The 25,327-nt window shown below is 53.9% G+C and overlaps 1 protein-coding gene across 1 annotated transcript in view; it reads left to right on the top strand.

Moving 5' to 3' along the window:
• The window catches only part of LOC144947549 (zinc-binding protein A33-like), a 55,985-nt gene extending 30,868 nt beyond the window's left edge, over positions 1 to 25,117 (top strand). Inside the window, exon 6 of the mRNA XM_078876772.1 lies at positions 24,567 to 25,117. Within this exon, the coding sequence (XP_078732898.1) occupies positions 24,567 to 25,117 (551 nt within the window). The remainder of the gene's footprint in view (positions 1 to 24,566) is intronic.
• Positions 25,118 to 25,327: the final 210 nt, after the last annotated feature.

The following is a 25,327-nucleotide window of genomic DNA, read 5'->3' as shown; positions in this document are numbered from 1 at the left end:
TACTGTAAGTCAGGAACGACATCCTTCACAGATGGAATCAGATCACGGATTTGATGCACTGTACTGAATCGGACTTGGATCTTATGTTTGTTTAGAATTTTGGAGATCTTTTTGGTCACGCCTGCTATGTATGGTAACGTGATGGTTTTGGTCGGAGTTTCATGTGGCTGTTTCTGTGTGGTGGGAGAGACAGCTTGGCGGATAGTACGGTCAGAGTATCCTCCCCCCTTCAACTTGCTTATAAGGGATTACATCTTGAATCATTGCCTCACTTGATGCAGCTAATCTGGCTGTGACGGTCCCACCTGATGACGGAGACTTGTGTTGCCTCCGAAACGTCGTGATTTTTGTTTTATTTTATTTCATTTTCATTAATTTTGATGTTTTACCTACGTGACTTTACCGAAAAAACCTAAAAATATGATTCCTTGCAGTCACGAAAGCTTCAAATCTACATCACTACACTATCACACACACACACACACGAGTGTCCATCACGACACTATCACACACACGAGTGTACATCACTACACTATCACACACACACACACGAGTGTACATCACTACACTATCTCACACACACACACACACGAGTGTACATCACTACACTATCACACACACACACACGAGTGTACATCACTACACTATCACACACACACACGAGTGTACATCACTACACTATCACACACACACACACACACGAGTGTACATCACTACACTATCACACACACACACAAACGAGTGTACATCACTATCACACACACACAAGTGTACATCACTACACTATCACACACACGAGTGTACATCACCACACTATCACACACACACACTCGAGTGTACATCACTACACCATCACACACACACGAGTGTACATCACTACACTATCACACACACACGAGTGTACATCACTACACTATCACACACACACACGAGTGTACATCACTACACTATCACACACACACACGAGTGTACATCACTACACTATCACACACACACGAGTGTACATCACTACACACACACGAGTGTACATCACTACACTATCACACACACGAGTGTACATCACTACACTATCACACACACACGAGTGTACATCACTACACTATCACACACACACGAGTGTACATCACTACACTATCACACACACACACGAGTGTACATCACTCCACTATCACACACGAGTGTACATCACTACACTAGCACACACACAGTGTACATCACTACACTATCACACACGAGTGTACATCACTACACTATCACACACACGAGTGTACATCACTACACTATCACACACACACACACACACGAGTGTACATCACTACACTATCACACACACACGAGTGTACATCACTACACTATCACACACACACGAGTGTACATCACTACACTATCACACACACACACACACACGAGTGTACATCACTACACTATCACACACACACGAGTGTACATCACTACACTATCACACACACACACACACGAGTGTGCATCACTACACTATCACACACACACACGAGTGTACATCACTACACTATCACACACACACGAGTGTACATCACTACACTATCACACACACACGAGTGTACATCACTACACTATCACACGCACACAGTGTACATAACCACACTATCACACACACACACGAGTGTACATCACTACACTATCACACACACACGAATGTACATCACTACACTATCACACACACACGAGTGTACATCACTACACTATCACACACACACACGAATGTACATCACTATCACACACACACACGAGTGTACATCACTACATTATCACACACACACGTGTTCATCACTACACTAACACACACAGAGTGGACATCACTATACTATCACACACAGAGTGTACATCACTACACTATCACACACACACGAGTGTACATCACTACACTATCACACCCACCTCGTGTGCCGTGTCGGCCTTCACAGGTGCTCACCAACACCACTTGCCCCTACAGTCTGTGAAAGGTGACACACGGGAGATGTTTGTGTTTGTTGTACACACACAGAGACGCTGCGGCGGTGTTGATATCCACGCTGCTGCTGCTGCTGTGATCCACTGCCTCCCACGGACACTTCCGCACAGTGGGGCTGAACGATGAATCGATTTCAAATCGAAGTCGCAATTTGAGACAATGCGATTAGCAAATTGCAAAGGCTGCGATTTTTGAAAAGTCCTATTACTTTCTTATTGGAATGTTTTATTTTTTATTATTAGAACTTTATTGATTTAATTTAACAATTAATTCTAGATTTGAAGCTTTCGTGACTGCAAGGATTCATACTCTTAGGTTGTTTCGGTAAAGTCACGTAGGTAAAAATAAATAAAATAATAATAAATGAAAATAACTCAATTAAATCACGACGTTTCGGAGGCAACACAAGTCTCCGTCTTCACGTGGGACCGTCACAGCTAAATTTACTGTATCACTTATTATTTTATTATTATTATTTTACCTACGTGACTTTACCGAAAAAACTTAACAATTGCTCTATGTTTGCATTAGAATACATAGAGCAGTTCACATTTTGATGGTATCATCACATGTTTTACATCTATTACACAGTGAATATTGAACTGAAGCTCGACTTTTAAAAATGTAGATGGCGGGGCAGACAAACGCACCGCTGTACTGTACTTCTGTGCTCTCGCCAGCTGCGCCGCCTGCCTTCACCAACGCGCGGTGACCGGCGTGGTGAAGTATGGTCAAATATCCCCCGCGACCCGCACGGCGTAGAGAGGCCCTCATCCAGCAGTGGATTGACAAAGTGCCTGTTACATCTCATCACACCGACAGCTACGCATTACAACGTTGTATAACAATGCTCATTATGAATTGCTCTATTGTAGTGTGCGTGCGTGTTAGTGCACGAGTGCTGTTGTTATAGTGGTGCTGTTGTTACACGGCTACTGTGATTATCGTTACTGCAGACGGACGCTCACCGACTGTGGACCCCAACTCGGTCAACAACAACCTCCAGATTTCCTCGGACCTCAGGACGGTGACGCTGACCGCTGTCTCCCAGGCTCGCCCCGATCACCCGCACCGCTTTGATGGCTATGCACAAGCCCTGTGCTCCGAGAGCTTCTCGTCGGGTCAGCACTACTGGGAGGTGGACGTGGGGGGTGTGGCGTGGGGCTGTTGGGTTGGAGTCGCGTACGGGACGATCGCACGGAAAGGGCGTGGTAAAGAGTGCAGCCTGGGACTGAACGACTCATCCTGGGTTTTATATAAAGACAACAACAGCTGCTCAGTGCGTCATGGCGGTGTATTGACCTCAGTGCCGGTGAGGGATCCTCCCCGGAAAGTCGGGTGTCACCTGCACTGGGAGGCGGGGCTGCTGTCCTTTTACCGCGCCGACTCCATGGAGCTGCTGCATTCCGTCCACCACTCGTTTCGTCAACCGCTCTACCCCGCACTGTATGTGTATTGTGATGATGGTGACTCAGTGAGGATTCTGGATCTGAGTCGTGCGTGCTGAGAACACGGAGTATGAACAGCGCAGAGAAACGGGCACAACGCACAGACTCACGCACACAAAGACACAGATCCCCCGTGCAGCCTTCACAGGCTGTTGGGGCAAGTGCTGTTAGCGAGCACCTATGGGGCCGTCCATAAATGACGTCACGTACCTGGGGGGGGGGCAAATATTTGTGACGATGGGGGGGGGTGGGTTGAGAAATGTGACGTCATGTCAAAATGAGTAACTTTAAATAAATATAGAACTTTGTGACGTCATATTTGAGGGGGGGTCTGACTTTTTGTGACGCCGTGTGATGAAGGGGGGGGGGTCAAAAATCGCGTGACGTCATTTATAAACGGCCCCTATGAAGGCCGGCATAGCACACTAGGTGGTGGGTGGCCAACACCACGCCCGGCCGCCTTTGTCTCCCAGTGGTGATGTTTACACACCGTACCAGGAACTCTTTTTTCAGGCTGAGTCGACCTAGGGGAGGACCATGCGCGGTTCACCAACACCAGTGACGATATTCGGTATCGGTCCAGGCTCTCCCCTAGGTCGACTCAGCCTCAAATGAGTACCTGCTGCGATGTGCAAACATCGCCACTGGGGAGACAAAGGCGGGTCGGGCGTGGTGCTGGTCACCGACCCCCTCGTGTGCCACAGTGCCGGACTTCATAGGTGCTACTAGCAAACAGCACTTGCCCCTACAGTCTGTTAAGACTACACAGACACACACACAGATAGACAAACACACTCACATACAAACACACAGACACACAAACAGGTAGACACATGTACATACACACACAAATACACTCACAAACAGATACATACACACAGATACACAGATACAAAGACAAATATCCCCCGTATAGCCTTAACAGACTGTATGGGCAAGTGCTGTTAGTGAGCACCTATAAAGGCCGGCACTTCACACGAGGGTGTGGGTGGCCACCATCACGCCTGGCCGCCTTTGTTTCCCAAGTGGCGATATTTACATATTGTACCAGGTACTTATTTTAGGCTGAGACGACCTAGAGGAGGCCCATGACCGGTTTACCAACACCATTGATAACTTATCTGAATTGGTCTTGAGTCTCCCCGAGGTCGACTCAGCCTCAAATGAGTACCTGGTGCGATCAGTAAATATCGCCCCTGGGGATACAAAGGCGGGTCTCTGCCAGGCTGGCCTTCATAGGTGCTACTCACTAGCAGCACTTGACCCAACAGTATGTTAAGGCTACAGGGCAGAGGTCGCAAACGGGTTTTCATTCCTTACCTGTACCCGGCCGCACCAGGGTCGCAAACGAGTACCCGTACCCGGCCAGGTACGGGTAGCCGGGTATCGGGTAATGAGTTACAAACGGTTACTCACCAGTGACTCACGGCCTACCCGTACCCGTACCCGACCGCACCAGGGTCGCAAACGGGTACCCGACCGCACCAGGGTCGCAAACGGGTACCCGGCCGGGTACGGGTAGCCGGGTATCGAGTAGGGTACGGGTATCGGGTACCCGATTGCGACCTCTGCTATAGGGGGTATCTTTGTCTTTAGTGTATAGAGGGGCATGTGCGTAGTGTGGGGTGGAGCGGTGGCTCAGTGGTTAGCGCACTGGTGGGGGAGGGCGGGGGGAGCCAAGCTTCTCTCTGACGTCATCGTCCCTCGCACCGCGCGCCGCGTGGCGCTCAACGCCGAGAGGGCGGAGCTCCACCGCGGGCGTGCTGGGAACACGCGTCACGTGATGCTGCGGGGTGACGCGCGCAGTCCCCCTCGTGGTCACTCGCTCGTTGGGCGATAAACCCGGGGTGGGAATGGGATGGCATCACTCGGGGGGGACTACTTGTGGTGTGTGTGCTTAGCGTCGCTGGGATAAAGCATTTTTGTTATAACCTGGGGTCGAGTGACCCCCTCCTCCCCCCACCAAAACTAGTTTTATTTTACAGGGCATAGAGAGAGATATAAGCCATTTTAATACCTAGTAGTAGTAGGACGTCTTTCGCCACCAATATTGTTCGTAAAGGTTTGTTTTGATTAATATTTTAATTATCTGCTCTCAGACTTGGACCTGAAGCCACAACCTTCGATTCATGGAATAACGCTTCTGCTGACAACAATGGGAACTGTGTTTTGACTTTGAAGTGGGTTAAAATTATTAAGCGCCTGATATATATCTAGAGTGAGGATCTACCTTACAATACGACACGACTAATATTGTCTCAACACGCATTAATAACACAAAGACACTGTGTGTTATTACAGGGATAGAGACAACACAAACTCCAAATTTCCAGCAACTGTCAGGGTCGGAATCCAACCAATGACCTCCTGCATACCAGGCGAGGGAGTTAACATATCCTAGCCACAACGGCGTCCCTCCTTAACGTGAGACACCACTCCGGTGTGAACCCAACCTCGAGTCTCAGGGTGTCGAGCAACGCTTAGATGATTTTGATTTGACACATTGATTATATTGTACCAGTTGAAATAATTGTGTAAACGCTAATTGCATTGTGCTCTGGGCTGTGGATGAGATTTCTATTTTTTTCATTGCTGGCATGGGTTTGACTTGTTTTGCTATTATTTTCATTTTTGTGAACCAGGTAACTCTTGTCAATGAGACTTACCCTGATCTCCTGAGTGATAACCTCGTTGAACTCAAATTTAACACGACTCGATCATCATCAGCAGAAATATCAGCTGCAGAATTAGTAACAACAACAGGAGCAACAGCATTAGCAGTGGTAGCGCCATCATTAGCATCATGAACAGTATCAGAAGCAGGACCAGAATCAATATTAATAATACAATGAATATCAGCAGTAACATAATAATCAATAGCATAAGCAGCAGCATTATCGCGAGCATAATCAATATTATCAGGAGTAGGACCAGCAGCATTAATAATAATATAATCAGTAGTAGTAGTAACAGAATCATAAGTAGCAGCAGCAGAAGCAGCATCATCATTCTTGCAACCGACACTCATCCTAGTATCTTGAGTTCTCACCTGGTTAAACAAATCGACTTTAACACGTAGGCATTTCGCGACCAATATCAATAATAAAGGTTTCTTGGGTTAAATCGCGTAAATATAAATATACTTGATTGTGTTCTGGGTTACCTGTGAATTGGAATCACGTTGTATTGTGGGTCAAGGGTCAAAATATTCTGGGTGAATAAAAATAAAATCTGAAAATTATTTTCAAGATTGTCATCCAGGCTTGAATGTTTCTCTCTCAGAGCTGAGCCTGACTGCCTTGTGTTATATTACGCGAGATTAAACCCGGTACGATTTGGAAATCTACAGCATACGCCTTCACAGGTAAGTGCTGTCTGTAGCATTGGGCCAAATTCTATGGCGTGTCTCGTGGTATTTATAACTGCACACTCAATCAGTTTGCTTGTTTTTCGTCACCGTGAGCTATGATGATGAATTAATCCTGACTGATGGATGATGATGAAGAGCACGATGATGATAACAATGACTATGCTTGGTAATGATGACCACCCACTCACCTGCACCCAACACTCTCCTACCCAATACCTGTCACTCTTTAACCCACGACCCACCCAGCCATCTACAGAGACCCTCCCTCCCACGTCCCCACACACATGCTCGGCCATACACCTGCCCATCCTGCCACCCGTTCCTCCTACCCTCTCACCTGCCCACCCACTCGCCCACCTCGCCTGCCCACCCTCTCACCCGTCCACCTCATGGAAATGGCGCTCCCGACTCCGGCTCAGCGTCGCCCTCGACGTCCTTCTCCTGGCCCCTGGTGAGCGCTTTCTGTCTTGTTTCCATGTTGGCGAGGTTCTTTGGCCGCTTCTAACACCAGTTGTAGTATTCTTGAATGAGGCAGAGACTTCGTAGAGGCCACACGCTTTTATTCCAATAACACGAGTCCTCCGGACTCACTGGGGGAACAGCCCAACCACACAACCTAGGGAGGTACAGCCTCCGGCTCTGTTCTCCTTACTCCCCTTCCCTAGCCTACAGCTACCCAGTTACTCTCCTTCCCTAGCCTATAGCTACTCAGCCCACTCAGTCCCAGCGGGGCGGCATCCTCGAGGCTTGGGGGTCCAGGATCTCCGGCTACACCTCCTTCAGCTTCTCGTGAGATTGACCCCCTCCGCTCTCCGGGAGCCGTCTTATATCGTCTCTCTGAGGGGCGGGGGTGTCTCGGGGCCCTGGCTCTCGCCAGCCCCCTCCCTTCAGAGCGGTTCCAACCACCTCTCGTCCCTGCCGGTCCGGACCGGTCCAGACCAGTACGTACCTCTCCCCTAGCTTGTGTGACCTGTGTGACCTGTGTCAACCTTGGTGTCAACCTTGACCACCACACATATTCAAGCGCCCATTCCCGGCTGATCTCCCTCCCACCTGATCGCCTGCAAACCCGCTCACTAACACACCCACACAAAGACAAAGATCCCCCATATAGCCTGAACAGACTATTGGGCAAGTCCTGTAAGCGAGCACCTATGACGGCTGGCACGGCACACGAATGGGTGTGTGGCCAGCACCAAGCCCGGCCGCCTTTGTCTCCCGAGTGGCGATGTTTATACTCCGCAGCAGGTACTCATTTGAGGCTGAGTCGACCTAGGGAATGCCCATGACAGGTTCAGGCAATTGTCACTGGTGTTGGTGGCCGTGAGTGGATGTCGAATTTGGGTCGGCAGGTTCGTAGCACAGCGCACTCACCACTACAACACTAATCTCCACCTACACACACACCTGCTCAACCACCAATACGATCACCCTAATATCGTCCCACTTATGTACACGTGAAGTTGGGAGATTTGTCAAATGATTAACAATATTAAGTTCACTATTTTTGAAAGACAATTTTAAACTATCATGCTCAAATAAATCATGAACAAATAAATAGCAATCTTGATTTGAAATAAATGGCAATGATAGAGACGACATACTTTTTAAAAATAACCTTTAATAGGAATGTGTTACAAGTGTAGGGGTGTTAGAGAGAGAGCCCGTTATGCATGGCAGCCTATGGTAAACAAACACAGTAGGCGGGGCTACATGAGTGCACGAGCAGGTGCCCTCTGCGACGTCCGCGCCAGACACCCTGGGGGGTCGATTCGGTCGTTATGATCCCCCGGGGCCCCACCCCTCAGGGAGGGGTTGGGTATAAAAGGGGAATGTATCGAAGGGCTAAAGGAGAGAAGACGGAAGACGTCTTAGAGAGAGCCCTGGACTCCCCCTGGTACGCCGTCCTTATCAGGACCGCGCAGGCTCGAGCCAGTGGCGTGGTACCAGGGCCAGAGCCAGTGCTGGTCTGGACTCTGGGTACCGGGCCCGACTGACCAGTGTCGGGCCAAGATAGCCTCCCCTAGCCCATTAGTGGAGGACTCAGAGGCAGGTTAGGGTTAGCTAGAGAGGTGTGTCCTCAGATAGACGGGTGAGGGGGCCGATACCCCCTCAAATGTGTATGTCACAACGTTGGTGTTAAATAAACAAGTGTGCCTCCAACTCCGGTGTGAACGAGTCGTGAGCGTTACTACATCTGGCGTCAGAAGTGAAACAAAGTACGAACATGGATACACGCCGGACGACTCGAGTCGGGGTACCAGAGGCAGAAGACACCACTGCAGTCGGAGGGCCCGAGACGGCTGAAGATGCCATCGACCAGCCGGGGCTGGGCGCATCCACGCCACAGCAGCTGGAGGAAGGGGAGCCGTCGATGGAGGGGCTGAGGGAGGCGCACGCGAAGCTGACCGAGCTGCTGTACGCCGCAGCCGCCATGCTCGACACCATCACGCAGCTGGGGGCTGCGGGACCGCCACGGGGCAACGGCAGCCGACGACCACAGCGCCTTCCCGCCATTTCCACGGAGCAACATTTTGAAACTCCCGCCATCGCCGCAGCTGCTGTTGAGGGCGTGGCCGCTCTAAGCATCGCGTCCAACGGCGGGAGTACAGTACCTGCCGCGTCACCACCAACGGGCGGAACGTCACCACGGGTGCGACCGGCGATGCCATCGCTGGTTCGTGCCGACGCTGAGTTGAGTGAGGCGGACGAGGGAGTGCGTTCTTCCTCTGCAGCCGCTGCCTTACATCAGCGGCTACCTCCACTCAAGGAATTTGTGGGCGAGGATGGCGACTGGGGCGGCTTCCAGCGGCGCTTCCTCGCTCACCAGGAGATGGCACAGTGGACAGACGCCGAGGCTCTCCGCGCGCTGCCAGCACTTCTCGACAGCGACGCCCTCGCCACTCTAACATCGGCTTCGAAGGAGAGGCGCTCCACGCTGCGGAAGGCGATGCAGGTGCTGTCGGCGGTATATGGTCCACCATCGGACTGTCGCCAACTCTTTTACGATCGCCAGCGGGGGACGAAGGAGTCGCCCCTGGCGTACCCCACAAGCCTCCTGGCACTGGCGAAGGAGGCCTTTCCACGAATGGATGACGAGGGTGTCGACGCCATGGTGACAGAGAAGATACTTTTGCTGGCGGACGACTTAGACATCGTCATTGTCGCACAGGACGATGCAGAGATGTGCTCCCTCCAAGCGGCCCGTCTTCTCCACGCAAACCTGTCCTCTCAACGACGGAAGGCCAGCAAGGCGGCGAGCGGGCGTGCCGTCGCTGCAGCCACCCTCCCGGCGGAAGAGGTTTGCGCCATCGACCATCAACGGCAGCATGGAGCGGGAGTACGGGAGGACCGGGCCGGTTCAAGCCGTCTACAACATCCATCGTCGTCACCAGCGCTTCCACGCTGTTACAACTGCGGCATCCGGGGCCACGTCGCCTCGGGGTGCCGCTCTCCTGGGCAGCGCAGGACGACACCTCAACGGGACGCCGGCCCTCGTCACAAGCTCCACCATCATAATCCGGCGAGTCGCGGCACCCCTCATGCTTGGCCCACGCACACGCCCGTCACACACTCAAACACCGCAGCGAAGGGGGGGCCAATATTGCGTACCATGGCACCAACACGCACCGCTCTGGGTACTCAGTTTGAACCCAGCCAGTGGTCCGTGTTGGCCCATCGGGTTGTAGCCGCGTCGTCAGGGTCGTCGGCCGTTGTGGGTCACATCGATGGGGTCGAGGTGCGCATCCTGGTCGATACAGGAGCATCGGCGACCATTATTTCGGAGTTGATTTATAACATTCTCCCTGCCCAAAGCCGTCCTTTGATGCCTGTTAACGTGCCATTCTTTGCTGCTAACGGGGGTTCACTTGGCATCATCGGACAAATTCGTGCCCAAATTTGTGTCGGGGATATTAAATTGTCTGGGCCGATTTTTGTTTCCTCCTCGCTGGCGGTTCCGTGCCTGCTGGGGACGGACTTCCTGGCCAAAATGCCGATTAGGATATTAATCGACCAGGGATGCATTGAGCTCCCATCGGGCCGACGCATGGCGTTTCTGCCATCCCCCGCTACGAGCCGGACGGCGTTCGCGACGGTGCCGGCGTTCGTAGATAGAACGGTGCGCGTTCCTCCGGGAGCGCAAATGTTGATTCCTTTGAAACTTCGGCGGCCCTTCGCTAAGGGCATTGGGGCTCAAGGGGTTCTGTTGGGACCGTCTAGGGCCGGGGTCAGTGGACCTGATTTACTCCCGGCCCAGACCATAGTGAGAGGGGAAGGAGAACCCTTCATCGCGGTCCTCAATGTGGGCTCGCAGACGGTGGTGGTCCCACAGGGGACCGTGCTTGCTCACGCAACGCCGGTGCCCTGTGAGGAACCCGTCGCGAGTCATGTCGGCGCTGTCCCTGCACCGCGACCACATTCGGACAGCGATGAAGGGTGGCTCGAGGCACTTTGTGCGGGATCGACGGACCTGTCAAATTTAGAGCGTCAACGTCTTAAGACACTACTAAGGGAATTTTCCGACGTTTTCAGTCGGGATAAATACGATTTGGGCTGCACTAATCTGCTGCGTCACCATATTGATACGGGTGACAGCGCGCCAATACGCCAGAATCCTTTTCGGTTGAGTCCCGCCGAAAAGGACCATGTCAAATCGGCTGTTGATGACATGCTAGCCACCGACATCATTTCTCCCTCCAACAGCCCTTGGGGAGCGCCGATCGTCCTGGTTAAGAAGCAGGACGGTTCGTTGCGGTTTTGCGTTGACTTTCGGCGCCTTAATAAAATTACGGTTGCCGACGCATACCCGCTCCCACGGATGGACGAATCGCTTGACGCCTTGGCGGGAGCGCGATTCTTCTCCACATTGGACTTACTTTCGGGATTCTGGCAGCTTCCTCTGGACGATGATTCAAAGCCTAAAACTGCTTTCCGTACTCCGCACGGCCTGTTTCAATTCAACCGGTTGCCGATGGGCTTACACTCAGCGCCGGCAACTTTCCAGCGGTTGATGGAATTGGTTTTGGCTGGATTGCAATGGGAGTCGTGCCTGATTTATTTGGATGACGTTATTGTCTTTGGCAAAACTTTTGATGAACATCTCCAGAGGTTGCGGGCGGTTTTCCTAAAGATGCGGGCTGCTAATTTGAAATTTAAGCCCCAAAAATGCCATTTGTTACGCGAGTCGGTGCGTTATTTGGGGCACATCGTGGGACGCTCAGGTATTTCTACCGATCCCGCCAAAACGCAGTGTGTAAGCTCCTGGCCGACTCCCACCTCAGTGGGAGAGGTTAGGAGTTTTATTGGGTTTGCGTCGTATTATAGACGCTTCGTCGCTAATTTTGCGACTATAGCAAAACCCCTACACGCTTTAACATCAAAAGGGGTTCGGTTCTGCTGGGGTCAGGAGGAGGAAGCTGCTTTTTGCTCCCTTCGGGACGCTTTGGTAAACGCTCCTCCCCTGATTTACCCTGATTTTTCAAAACCATTCTTGCTCGACACCGATGCGAGCAACACGGGTATTGGGGGCGTGCTCTCCCAGGTGGTTGACGGCGTGGAACGTGTGGTTGCGTACGGCAGTCGGGTGTTGTCTCCAGCGGAGCAACGATATTGTGTCACCCGTAGGGAACTGTTGGCAATTGTCCATTTCATCCAACAGTATCGCCCATATCTGTACGGTCGGCATTTCACCGTCCGCACAGATCATGCGGCACTGCAGTACGCCCTGAGGGTTCAACAGCCATCGGGACAATTGTCCCGATGGTTGGAGGTCCTCCAGGATTACGATTTCCAAACCACATACCGTAAGGGCGTTCGCCACACCAACGCGGACGCTCTGTCGCGCTTGCCAACCACCTCCGAGTGTGCATGCCTCCTGGGGTCTGGACGTTGCAGACCTCCAGGGGACACATCGGTTCCTGTCTTGGCGGCCGCCAACGACGACGATACAGTAGTTACTAATTCGATCGAACAACAGGGCAAAGATTCCCTGTTGGGGTTGCCCGTCATTGAATGGGGGCGCCTCCAGATGGAGGATGTCTCCCTCCTCGGGTGGCGACGTCGCGTTGGCGGTGCGGCGGGGGGAAAAAGAGGTGGTTCCGACGCATGGGAAATGTGCCAAGGCCTGCTGATGCATTGGGATGGGAAGTCGCGTCGACATCGGCTGGTGGTCCCTACTGGGTTGCGGGGCAGGGTGGTATGGGCCGCTCATGAGCGCCTCCTACACCTGGGGACCCAAAAGACTCTCGCCTTGCTGCAACTTGATTTTTATTGGCCTGGCATGACGAGGGATGTTGGGGATTTGTTGGGATCATGCCCTCGATGTGCACAACGCAAACCGCCGGCACGGGAGTCTAACCCGCCCTTGCAATCGATCAAAGTGTCCAGGATAAACGAGCTGGTCGCTCTGGACATTTTGGGACCATTCCCCGCCACCCCCAGGGGGAATAGATATTTGTTGACTGGTGTCGAGTATTTTACACGCTGGCCTATGGCCTGGCCTCTGGCCAACCAGTCGGCAGCAGCCATCGTGGAGGCCTTTGTTCAGGGTTATGTCCTGGACAAAGGTGCTCCGGAGAGGCTGCTGACCGACCAGGGCAAACATTTTTCCGGTAAACTACTCAGACAAGTCTGTGATCTCCTGGGCACAAAGAAACACACACACACACGAGTGTACATCACTACAATATCACACACACACACACGAGTGTCATCACTACACTATCACACACACACACGAGTGTACATCACTACACTATCACACACACAGTGTACATCACTACACTATCACACACACACACACACGAGTGTACATCACTACACTAACACGCACACGAGTGTACATCACTACACTATCACACACACACACACATGAGTGTACATTACTACACTATCACACACACACACACACGAGTGTCCATCACTACACTATCACACACACACAGTGTACATCACTACACTATCACGCACACGAGTGTACATCACTACACTATCACACACACACACACACGAGTGTACATCACTACACTATCACACACACACACACACGAGTGTCCATCACTACACTATCACACACACACACGAGTGTCCATCACAAACACACTCACACACACACGAGTGTACATCACAACACTATCACACACACACAAACGAGTGTACATCACTACAACAACCGCCACCGCCATTCGCCACTAAGTGGCGGTGACGTCAACCACGACGCTTGTGCCAGGCCAAGTGCACCTTGAGGCCACGTGAAGTGTCGAACGCCTGCTGGCAGGAGGTCACGGGGCAGACCCAGGTGCCACGGGTCGACTGACCGAGATGACCGAGATGACTGGCTGATGCACCATCTGTGCCCCCTACTGTACCAACTTGCTGTGCTTTAGCCACCCGGCGCTCCGCTCGTTGTTGTGAGCGTCGCTCCTCCGCCCTTCCGTTGTTGTTGTAGGGCGACTGCCTCCAACTGCCCAGTAGCGTCCTTCACGAGCCTCCTCCACTGAGGCCGATCTTGACACCGCTGGTACCAGTCATCGGCAAGTCCACTCAGCTCCACGTCCTCCTTTACCACATCACTCCATCTCTTCTCTAGCCCGTGCCGCGCCCATTTAGCCCCCTCGATCCGGCCGAACAAAAGCTGTTTAGGCATGCGGTGGCTGGGCATGCGGGCTACATGACCCAGCCAACGCAGCCTTGCCTGCCGGAGGAGCTCACTGATGGGACTTTGCCCAGATCTTTCAAGGACTTGTGAGCTCCTCACACAATCCAGCCTGGTTAAACCCAGGATGGATCGTAGGCAGGCCAGCCTAATGTTTCCAACCGGCGAAGATGCTCCATTAGGGGGGTCCACGTTTTGCAAGCGTAGAGAAGGGAGGAAATGACCGTAGCCGAGAAGACCTGCAGCTTCGTGCGGAGCGACAGACCAGGTAGCTTCCACACAGCGTTACGCAACGATGAAAAGATATTGCCGCCCGACTGATTCGGAGTGAGACCTCTGCTGATAAACTGGAGCCGGTCATAAGCACACTGCCCAGATATGGGAAACTCTCCACTCTCTCCACAACTGCCCCATCACCGATTGGGAGTTGTGGGGGTGGAGTGTCCGATGGTACAAAATACCCAGGCAGGTGCTTAGTTTTGGTGGGGCTGATGGTAAGGCCCCACCTCTTAGTGGCACGCTCTAGTCTCAGCAGCAGCGTCTCCAACTCCTCTTCTGAATGAGCAGCTATTACCAAATCATCGGCATACATAACGTGGTTGACCAATAGGGAGCCATCCCTTGATCGCACCCGGGCGTCGATCAGCCTCCCATTATATCTGTACCAAATGGAAATTCCCCCGGTACAGCTATTGAAGGCTTCACGAACTACGCAGTCGAAATATATGTTACATAATGTGGGAGCCAGAGGACATCCCTGTCGCACCCCAAGGTGTACAGGGAAAGGCTCCGACTCCCGGCCACGTAGTTTTACCCGGGCCCGTTCACCATCATGAAGGTCCTTAATGATCGTGAGCAGAGGGTCAGGGACTCCGAAAGCACGAAGAACAACCCAGAGCCCAGTCCTACTGATGGTATCATAGGCCTTGACCAGGTCAATAAAGCAGAGATGTAGGTCTTTTTGGAATTCCCTACACCTCTGCTGTAGCAGACGGACAGAAAATATGGCATTTGTGCAGGACCGCCCTTTCCTGAAACCGCATTGGGGCTCCGCAAGCCTCTTCTCAGCGTGCCTAGCAAGGCGATGTTGAATAATCCTTGCCAGGACCTTACCCGGCACACTGAGGAGTGAGATGCCCCTGTAGTTGTCACAGTCGGTACGGTCCCCCTTCTTAAAGAGGGGGACCACCAGGGCATCCTTCCAGTCCTGCGGAACCCATCCAGTGGTCCAGACTGTTGTTATGATGTCATATAGGGCAGTCTGTGCACAAACGCCACCCTCCCTCAGCATTTCGCTTGGGAGATCATCTCTGCCCGGTGCCTTTCCTGGTCTCAGACTCCGGATCGCCCTCAGTACTTCCTCAACAGCTGGCACCTCAGCCAGCCACTCACAGGGGTGACCTCTTCCAATATTTGAGGCACCGCAGCCTCAGCAGGGATATCCCCACTTTGTGCCATGATGTTTTCCTGGCTGAGAGATTTTCCCTCCCCCAGGACCTCACAGAAATGCTCAGCAAATCTGCAAACCTGTTCATGGGGGTCGGAGATTGGATCACCGTTTTTTCCTCTAATGATGGTATTAGGTGTGGCGCTGCAGGTTACTTTTTTGATGGCGTTAAATAGTGATTTGTGATCGCGGGCCACTGAGGCAGACTCCATCTCCTCAGCAACCCGCGACCACCACCCATGCTTACAGCGCCTTACGGCTCTCAGAACCTCCGAGCGAAGGCTGCGGTAAACCTCCTCATTCTCTGACGTGGGATGCTGTATGCGATGAGAGTGGGCCTGTCGCTTTTTCTCAATTAACCTGAACACCTCCTCTGTCAGCCAGGGTTTCTGGGGAGGTCTGGACCGCGTACCCAAAGCAGCCATTGCAGCTGCATGAGTCACAGTCTTAAACCTCGCCCATTTACCCTCGACATCAGGTGGAGTGGGGGACGATGCCAACCATAGCTGCAAGCGATGATGAAATTCTCGCTTGCAACTTTCATCAGCTAACTGAGACAGTGTGCATCACTACACTATCACACACACACATGAGTGTACTTCACTACACTATCACACACACACACGAGTGTACATCACTACACTATCACACACACACACACGAGTGTACATCACTACACTATCACACACACACAAGTGTACATCACTACACTATCACACACACATGAGTGTACATCACTACACTATCACACACACATGAGTGTACATCACTACACTGTCACACACACACACGAGTGTACATCACTGCACTATCACACACACGAGTGTATATCACTACACTATCACACACACACGAGTGTACATCACTACACTATCACACACACATGAGTGTACATCACTACACTGTCACACACACACACGAGTGTACATCACTGTGTAATGCGGGCGAAAGCGACCTTCCGGATGTGACGTCACGAGGAGGCGGAGCCAGGTGACGTGGGTGAAAGGTAGGGGGTCCTTAAGCGGGTAAACCGGAAGGAGAAGGCAGTCGGGGTGTGAATGGAAAGGTGTGGGGCCACGCGGGCGTACGAGCCGAGGGGGCACCGTCAGAAGCGGGAGCCAACCCTGGGAACAGTAGGGAGCTACTGGGAGGTGTAAAGCTGCAGATAGAGATAGGCAGTAAGGCTGTGTGTGAAGAGCAGCGGGGTGGCTGCCAGGAGTCGCAGGAGCGACGAGAAGGCGAGACAGCACGAGGCCGTCAGAGCTGCAGCAGGAACAGCCAAGGGAGCTGTGTGAGAGTACAGCAGCGGAGCTGCTGTGGGGCTGCAAGAGCGACAAGAACAGCAGCGGGGCTGCTGATGTGGACTGGAGTGACATCGGAACCAGCACAGAGAGAATAAGAGAGACAGCCGTGTGGGGACGCAGTACGGACCGAATAAAGGACACTGAGCCAGATATCGTGGTCAAGTCTTTTATTACACTGGGGTCAGAAGTGAAACGGCATGTCTAAGCAAGTAAGGAAGAAAATTCCCCCGGCGCCAGCATCGGCTTCTTCGTCCGACGACGACGAATTCCCTCCGACCACGGATTTTGCTGGGGTGGTGGAGGAGAGCCCTGCTGAGGCGAGCACGGGGACGGGCGTGGAAGATGTCGGCGCGATGGCGGGTCCGTCAACAACATCGGACGCTGAGCAAAGATGGCAACAGGTGGCAGAACAACTGGAGACACTCAAGGACGTCCTGGCGCATCTGTGTCACCTCGTTACGCCAAGGACGACGATGGAACGAGAAGGTGCTCCACGGGCCGCCACGTTGCCTGCCCTGCCGCCGCCATTGGCCACGCGGCAAGAAGACGCCATCTTGCGCGCTCCGCGGCGCCAAACCGCCATCTTGGCCACGCCGCGGGCCGACGCCATTTTGAATTTACCTCCACAACAACCATCATTGGAAGACGGCGTGAAGAGGAGTCGGAGTCGCCACCTTACTACGGTTAAGGAATTCTCTATCGGGGGCGATTGGAGCGCTTTCGCCTGCCGATTTTTGGCGGCGGTTCGTTCAGCAAGATGGACCGATGCGGAGGCCTTGGAAGTGTTGCCGACTCTACTGGACGACGAATCTGTGCGATTTTTCCGTTCCATAACGGCCGATAAGAAGAAGACGTTATGTGGAGTTTTTGAGGAAATGGCCGACGCCTATGAGCCACCTGACGACGCGCATCGGCGATTCGCTCAACGACAACGAGCACCCGAAGAATCGCCCGTGGCGTTCAGGGGTGCGGTGTTGGAGCTGGCCATGGCAGCATATCCTGACACGCCACAGGATCTGCTCGAGCCCCTCATATTGGGAAAAATGCTGGAGCTGTCTCGGGATCTGGGGATCCCCATGCCTGTGTGTGGGCATGAGAAGCTCACGTCCCGGGCGGCAGCAAAGTGTCTGGACGCGCAGTTTAATCTCCGTCGCTGGAAGCAAGTGGCGGCATGGACGGGTGGGCCCGTCAAGGAAGGAGGCGCGATGGGGTGGGACCCCACAAGGGCGATCTATGTGCCGGATGAGCGGGGTCCACAGGAGCTGACGGCTGCCTCCTCTCCATGGCCGGGACGCGGAAGGCCGGGGCCGCGCGCTACGCCATCGGGACGGGGCCGCCGGGACGCAGGACCTGCGCTTCGGCGCAACGAGGCCGATTGCTTCCGCTGCGGCCGTAGGGGCCATTACGCCAAAGATTGCTGGGCCCGCTTCCCGGGTCCGCCGCAGCAGGAGCCCACAACACCGGACAAGCCGACCAAGGAACCTCCGAAACAGGCATGTCGGCACGCACCAGACACTCGGCAAGGCTTTACACCTCACCCACCACCTGTGTTGCGCGATCCTATTGTTGTTGTTAAAGAAAGGCCATCGACGGGGCCTTGTCATTCAGTTACGCAGTGGCGCAAATTGGCACGGAGAGTTGTCGCGGCCGCTACGGGTTCGTCCACTGTACCGGGGTCCATACAAGGTGTGGACGTGCGCATTTTGGTCGACTCGGGAGCGTCTGCAACTATTATATCGGATGTCATTTTCCATCTGTTGGGCATTCCGCCGGGGGCTGTGCGTCCGGTTTATGGGTCTTGCGTCGCTGCAAACGGGGGTAGTATGGGGATTGTGGGCCAGGTGGATGCTAAGATATCTATAGGGGATGTGTCGGCTTCGGGCGTTGTGTTAATATCGAGATCTTTGGCGGTTCCTTGCTTACTAGGCACGGATTTTTTGGCTAAGATGCCCATTTTGATTAAAATCAATGAGAATTGTATTGAATTGCCGGGGGGCCGTCGAATCTCGTTTGTGCCGTCGCCCTGGGGGCGACCTGCTTCGGCCGTACAGGTGCAGGCGCTGTCCGTCGCATCTGTGGACATCCCACCTGGTTCACAGATGCTTATACCCTTGCGGTATCGGAAGCCCCTGCCCAATCGGCTAGGAGCATTAGGGGTCTTGTTGTCACCATCCGCCACGATAACAACGGGATTGGCGTTAGTTGGGGCACAGACCATCGTCCGGCCGGATCAATTACCGGTTTTACAGGTGCTTAATGCGGGGGTGGAAAACATCCGTGTTCCGGCCGGTACGGTTGTGGCACATGCCACTACGGCGTTTGCGACGCACGATTGTCCGCATCGCCGAGGAGTGGTCGCTGGTGTTTCCGAGCCAAGGAGTTCGGATAATCGTTGGATCGCTACCTTATGTGACGAAAATTCTTCCCTGTCCGTGGGGCAACGTGATGCGCTGCGTAAATTGTTGCTGACGTATTCGGATGTATTCAGCTCCGACGATTTGGATTTGGGACGCACATCGTTGCTTTCCCATCACATTGAGACGGGCGACGCTGCCCCTATTCGGTTAAATTCGCATCGGATGAGTCCAGCGGAGCGAGAACACGTTCGGGGGGCGGTGGAAGACATGTTGGCTGCGGACATTATATCGCCATCTAACAGCCCATGGGGCGCTCTTGTGGTCTTGGTTAAGAAAAAGGATGGCAACTTGAGATTTTGTGTCGATTTCCGGAAATTGAATAAGATATCGGTGGCAGATGCGTACCCCCTGCCGCGTATGGACGACTCCCTTGACGCATTGTCGGGGGCTAAGTTCTTTTCCACACTGGACCTCTCTTCGGGATTTTGGCAGCTTCCCCTTGACGAGTCCTCACGGGAGAAAACCGCATTCCGTACGCCGCAGGGGTTATTTCAATTCAACTGCCTCCCGATGGGATTGAATGCGGCCCCTGCTACGTTTCAAAGATTGATGGAGCTCGTTTTGACGGGGTTGCAGTGGGAGACGTGTCTTATATATTTGGACGATATTATTGTGTTCAGCCGCACATTTGAGGAACATTTAACGCGGCTGGAGACAGTGTTCACGAGGATGCGCTCTGCCAATTTGAAATTCAAACCAAAGAAATGCCACCTACTGCAACGGTCCGTCCGTTATTTGGGGCACATTGTGAGTGCCGAGGGGGTGTCCACGGATCCGGAAAAGACGGCGTGTGTCCGGGATTGGCCGACTCCGGCCTCTGTGGGGGATGTTCGACGGTTTTTGGGATTTGCCTCGTATTACCGAAGATTTGTGCCGGGGTTTGCGACGATTGCGAGGCCCTTGCATCTCCTTATGGGTAAAGGACGGAAATTTGTTTGGGGAGAGCCGGAGGAGGCGGCCTTTCGGAGTCTGCGCGATCTATTGGCTACGGCCCCGACATTGGATTATCCCGATTTTGATCGCCCTTTCATTCTCGATACGGACGCGAGTGACACAGGTATTGGGGCGGTATTATCACAGTCTAAAGGGGGCGTAGAGCGCGTCGTGGCGTATGGTAGCCGAGTCTTGTCGCCTGCGGAAACACGCTACTGTGTCACTCGTAGGGAACTTTTGGCGGTTGTTTTTTTCCTACGGCAATTTCGACCGTACCTTTACGGTCGTTCTTTTATTGTGCGTACGGATCATGCGGCCTTGCAATATGCACTTAAAATGGACCAGCCATCGGGACAGTGGGCACGTTGGTTGGACACGCTGCAGGAGTTTTCCTTCCAAATTCAACATCGGAAGGGAGTGCGCCATGCAAACGCTGACGCACTTTCCAGATTACCAGGGCGCGCCCCTTGTAAATGTGCGTCGGGGACGCATAGGTGTTCGCCGATTCTCAACCCCCCTCAGCCGCTCACGTTGGCCGTCGGGAAGTCGGATACTCCGATGGAACCGGGACCGACTGATGGGGTTTTGAATCTGCCGCGGTCTGTCTGGATTCGGGAACAGATGATGGACGAGTCGTTGTTGTCCATGCGGAAGCGGTCTATGAGGGACAAGGGGAGTCCGAGTTCGGCTGTGGGGCCGCGAACCGCTCTCCGAGATGGTCTGCTTATGTGGCAAGAAAGGTTCCAGGAAAGCTGGCGTGTGGTGGTACCAACGTCCTTGCGATTTGAGTTGATTAGAACTCTCCATTGTGACACACTATTGCATTTAGGGGTGCAGAAGACCTTGTTGACGTTACAACGTCATTATTTTTGGCACGGCATGGCGACAGATGTCGTAGGGCACGTGCGCGCGTGCCCTGAATGCGCCCGGCGTAAGCCGCCTAAACATCCTTACGTGCCGCCTCTCCAGTCGATTCAGGTGTCTCGAGTCAATGAATTGGTGGCACTGGACATATTGGGACCCTTCCCACCATCGGCGAGGGGAAATAAATATTTGCTGGTAGGGGTCGAGTATCTCTCCCGTTGGCCGATGGCCTGGCCGTTGCCCGATCAGTCGGCCGCGGCCATCACCGACGCCTTTTTGTTTGGGTACATTATGGACAAGGGGGCGCCGGAGAGACTCCTCACGGACCAGGGCCGAAATTTCTCTTCTAAATTGTTGGCTGAAGTGTGCGCAGGCCTTGGGACTAAGAAGATACGGACATCTCCATACCATCCGCAGACGGATGGTATGGTTGAGCGGCTGAACAGGACATTGTCTGCCATGCTTTGCCATACTGTGAGTGAACAGCAATCGGATTGGGATCTGCACATCCCCGGAGTGCTTTCGGCGTACAGGATGACGCCCCATGCGGCTACAGGATATTCGCCGTTTTACCTTATGTATGGTCGGGAAAACGTGCCTCCGGTGGATGTGCAATTGGGTACTGGGGTGAAGGGACCTCGTAAACCACTCCCTGAATACATTCAGGACACGGTTCGCCGGGTTACGGAGGCGCGGGAAAACGCCCGCGTGGCTACGGCCAAAGCCCAGGCCCGGAACGAGCGGTATGCTCGGCGGTCTGAGGGGGAGTGCCCCTGGAAGGTGGGAGACCTGGCCTGGCTCCATTGCCCGCAGGTGCGGCCGGGGACCTCTCCTAAATTGCACAAACCTTGGCATGGTCCTGTGCGCCTCATTGAGGTTCCCAATCCACAGTCGGCGCACGTTCAGTTTGGTTCTCGCCGTTGGTTTGTTCATACGTCGCGGTTGAAACCATATGTTGCTCCCCTACGTGATGCGTCATCTCCCAATGTTGCCTTGCCGGGGTCTGTTGCTGCTGACTCTGACTCTTCCCCGCCTGCGTCCATTGATCTTGCTAGAGCGCCTGTCGTACCTGTTCCAGACAGGCCGACCGTGACACCGCGGGGGAGGAGTGGGCCTGCTCGGAGGGCGCCTGCCAAGGCTGCGGGACCTTCAAGCCCGGCGACCCTTCCGACCCCGCTGCAGGCGCATTCGCCGAATATGACCAAGACTGATTCGTCAGGGACACGAGATGTCGGTGGACTTCCAATCGCAGCAGGGGAATTACCCCCTGTCATTTCTCGTGTTCCATCGCGTCCCCGTTCTACAAGTGGGCCGCCGACCGTCCGGGACGGGCCGGCGACCCGCACTCGTTCCAAATCGCTTACGTTTCGTTGATTGTATGTTGTTATTGTTCTTGTTCTTGCCGTCGTATTTATCGCATGCTTTCGTACGTTCGTCGATGTTACTTGTGTGTTGTTCTTGTTGTTATATTGCATGCTTAGTGTCCTTTAAGGGGGAAGGTCGGTTCACCGCATTACGCTTTGGTGTTGTTCAGCCGAGGTCGGCTGGGTTTTTTCTATGGGGGAGGGTGGTGTAATGCGGGCGAAAGCGACCTTCCGGATGTGACGTCACGAGGAGGCGGAGACAGGTGACGTGGGTGAAAGGTAGGGGGTCCTTAAGCGGGTAAACCGGAAGGAGAAGGCAGTCGGGGTGTGAATGGAAAGGTGTGGGGCCACGCGGGCGTACGAGCCGAGGGGGCACCGTCAGAAGCGGGAGCCAACCCTGGGAACAGTAGGGAGCTACTGGGAGGTGTAAAGCTGCAGATAGAGATAGCAGTAAGGCTGTGTGTGAGGAGCAGCGGGGTGGCTGCCAGGAGTCGCAGGAGCGACGAGAAGGCGAGACAGCACGAGGCCGTCAGAGCTGCAGCAGGAACAGCCAAGGGAGCTGTGTGAGAGTACAGCAGCGGAGCTGCTGTGGGGCTGCAAGAGCGACAAGAACAGCAGCGGGGCTGCTGATGTGGACTGGAGTGACATCGGAACCAGCACAGAGAGAATAAGAGAGACAGCCGTGTGGGGACGCAGTACGGACCGAATAAAGGACACTGAGCCAGATATCGTGGTCAAGTCTTTTATTACAACTGCACTATCACACACACGAGTGTATATCACTACACTATCACACACACGAGTGTACATCACTACCCTATCACACACGAGTGTACATCACTACACTATCACACGAGTGAGCAGCTGGTGCGGTGTGTAAACGTCACCACAGGGGAGACAAAGGCGGCCGGGCGTGGTGTTGGCCAACCCCAGCCACCTCGTGTGCCGTGTCGGCCTTCACAGCCACTCACCAAAAGCACTTGCTGCTACTTTTGTGAAAGGTTATACGGGAGATCGTTGTGTTTGTTGTACACACACGGACGCTACGGCGTGTTGATATCCACGCTGCTGATGCTGCTGCTGCGATCCACTGCACCACCTCCTGGCACCTCGCAAAGCCCCGCAGGGGCTGGGCCTGGGCAGGGCTCGCACGGGCAGCCACCACCACCACTCTGCCTAGCAGGTGCTACAGGCTGCGGGGCCACGTGGTGGGGCAGTTACCACCCTGCCTAGCAGGTGCTACAGGCTGCGGGGCCACGTGGCGGGGCAGCCACCACCCTGCCTAGCAGGTGCTACAGGCTGTGGGGCCACGTGGCGGGGCAGCCACCACCCTGCCTAGCAGGTGCTACAGGCTGCGGGGCCACGTGGTGGGGCAGTCAACACCCTGCCTAGCAGGTGCTACAGGCTGCGGGGCTACATGGCAGGGCAGCAGATGGCGGGGCAGCAGATGGCGGGGCAGACAAACGCACCGCTGTACTGTACTTCTGTGCTCTCGCCAGCTGCGCCGCCTGACTTCGCCAACGCGCGGTGACCGGCGTGGTGAAGTATGGTCAAATATCCCCCTCGACCCGCACGGTGTAGGGAGGCCCTCATCCAGCAGCGGATTGACAAAGTGCCCGTTACATATCATCACACCGAAAGCTACGCATTACAACGTTGCATAACAATGCTCATTATGAATTGCTCTACTGTAGTGTACGTGCGTGTTAGTGCACGAGTGCTATTGTTATAGTGGTGCTGTTGTTACACGGCTACTGTGATTATCGTTACTGCAGACGGACGCTCACCGACTGTGGACCCAAACTCGGCCTACAACAACCTCCAGATTTCCTCGGACCTCAGGACGGTGACGTGGACCGCTGTCTCCCAGGGTCGCCCCGATCACCCACACCGCTTTGATGGCTGTCTACAAGCCCTGTGCTCCGAGAGCTTCTCGTCGGGTCAGCACTACTGGGAGGTGGACGTGGGGGGTGCGGCGGGGAGCTGTGAGGTTGGAGTCGCGTACGGGACGATCGCACGGAAAGGGAGTGGTGACGAGTGCAGCCTGGGACTGAACGACTCATCCTGGGTTTTATATAAATATAACAACAGCTGCTACGTGCGTCATGGTGGTGTATCGACCTCGGTGCCGGTGAGGGATCCTCCCCGGAGAGTCGGGTGTCACCTGCACTGGGAGGCGGGGCTGCTGTCGTTTTACAGCGCCGACTCCATGGAGCTGCTGCACTCCGTCTACCACTCGTTTAGTCAACCGCTCTACCCCGCACTGAGTGTGTGGGGTGATGATGGTGACTCAGTGAGGATTCTGGATCTGAGTCGTGCGTCCTGAGAGCACGGAGTGTGAGCAGCGCAGAGAAACGGGCACAACGCACAAAATCGCGCACACAAAGACACAGATCCCCCGTGTAGCCTTCACAGGCTGTTGGGGCAAGTGCTGCTAGCGAGCACCTTTGGGGCCGTCCATAAATGACGTCACGCACCTAGGGGGGAGGGTTACACATTTGTGACGGGGGGGTTGAGAAATGTGACGTCACGTCAA

The sequence above is a fragment of the Lampetra fluviatilis genome, chromosome 45 (genome assembly GCF_964198595.1).
Source record: "Lampetra fluviatilis chromosome 45, kcLamFluv1.1, whole genome shotgun sequence".
Lineage (NCBI taxonomy): Eukaryota > Metazoa > Chordata > Hyperoartia > Petromyzontiformes > Petromyzontidae > Lampetra > Lampetra fluviatilis.
The sequence above is the reverse complement of the archived record's forward strand: the minus strand, read 5'-3'. Positions and strand labels throughout refer to the sequence as shown.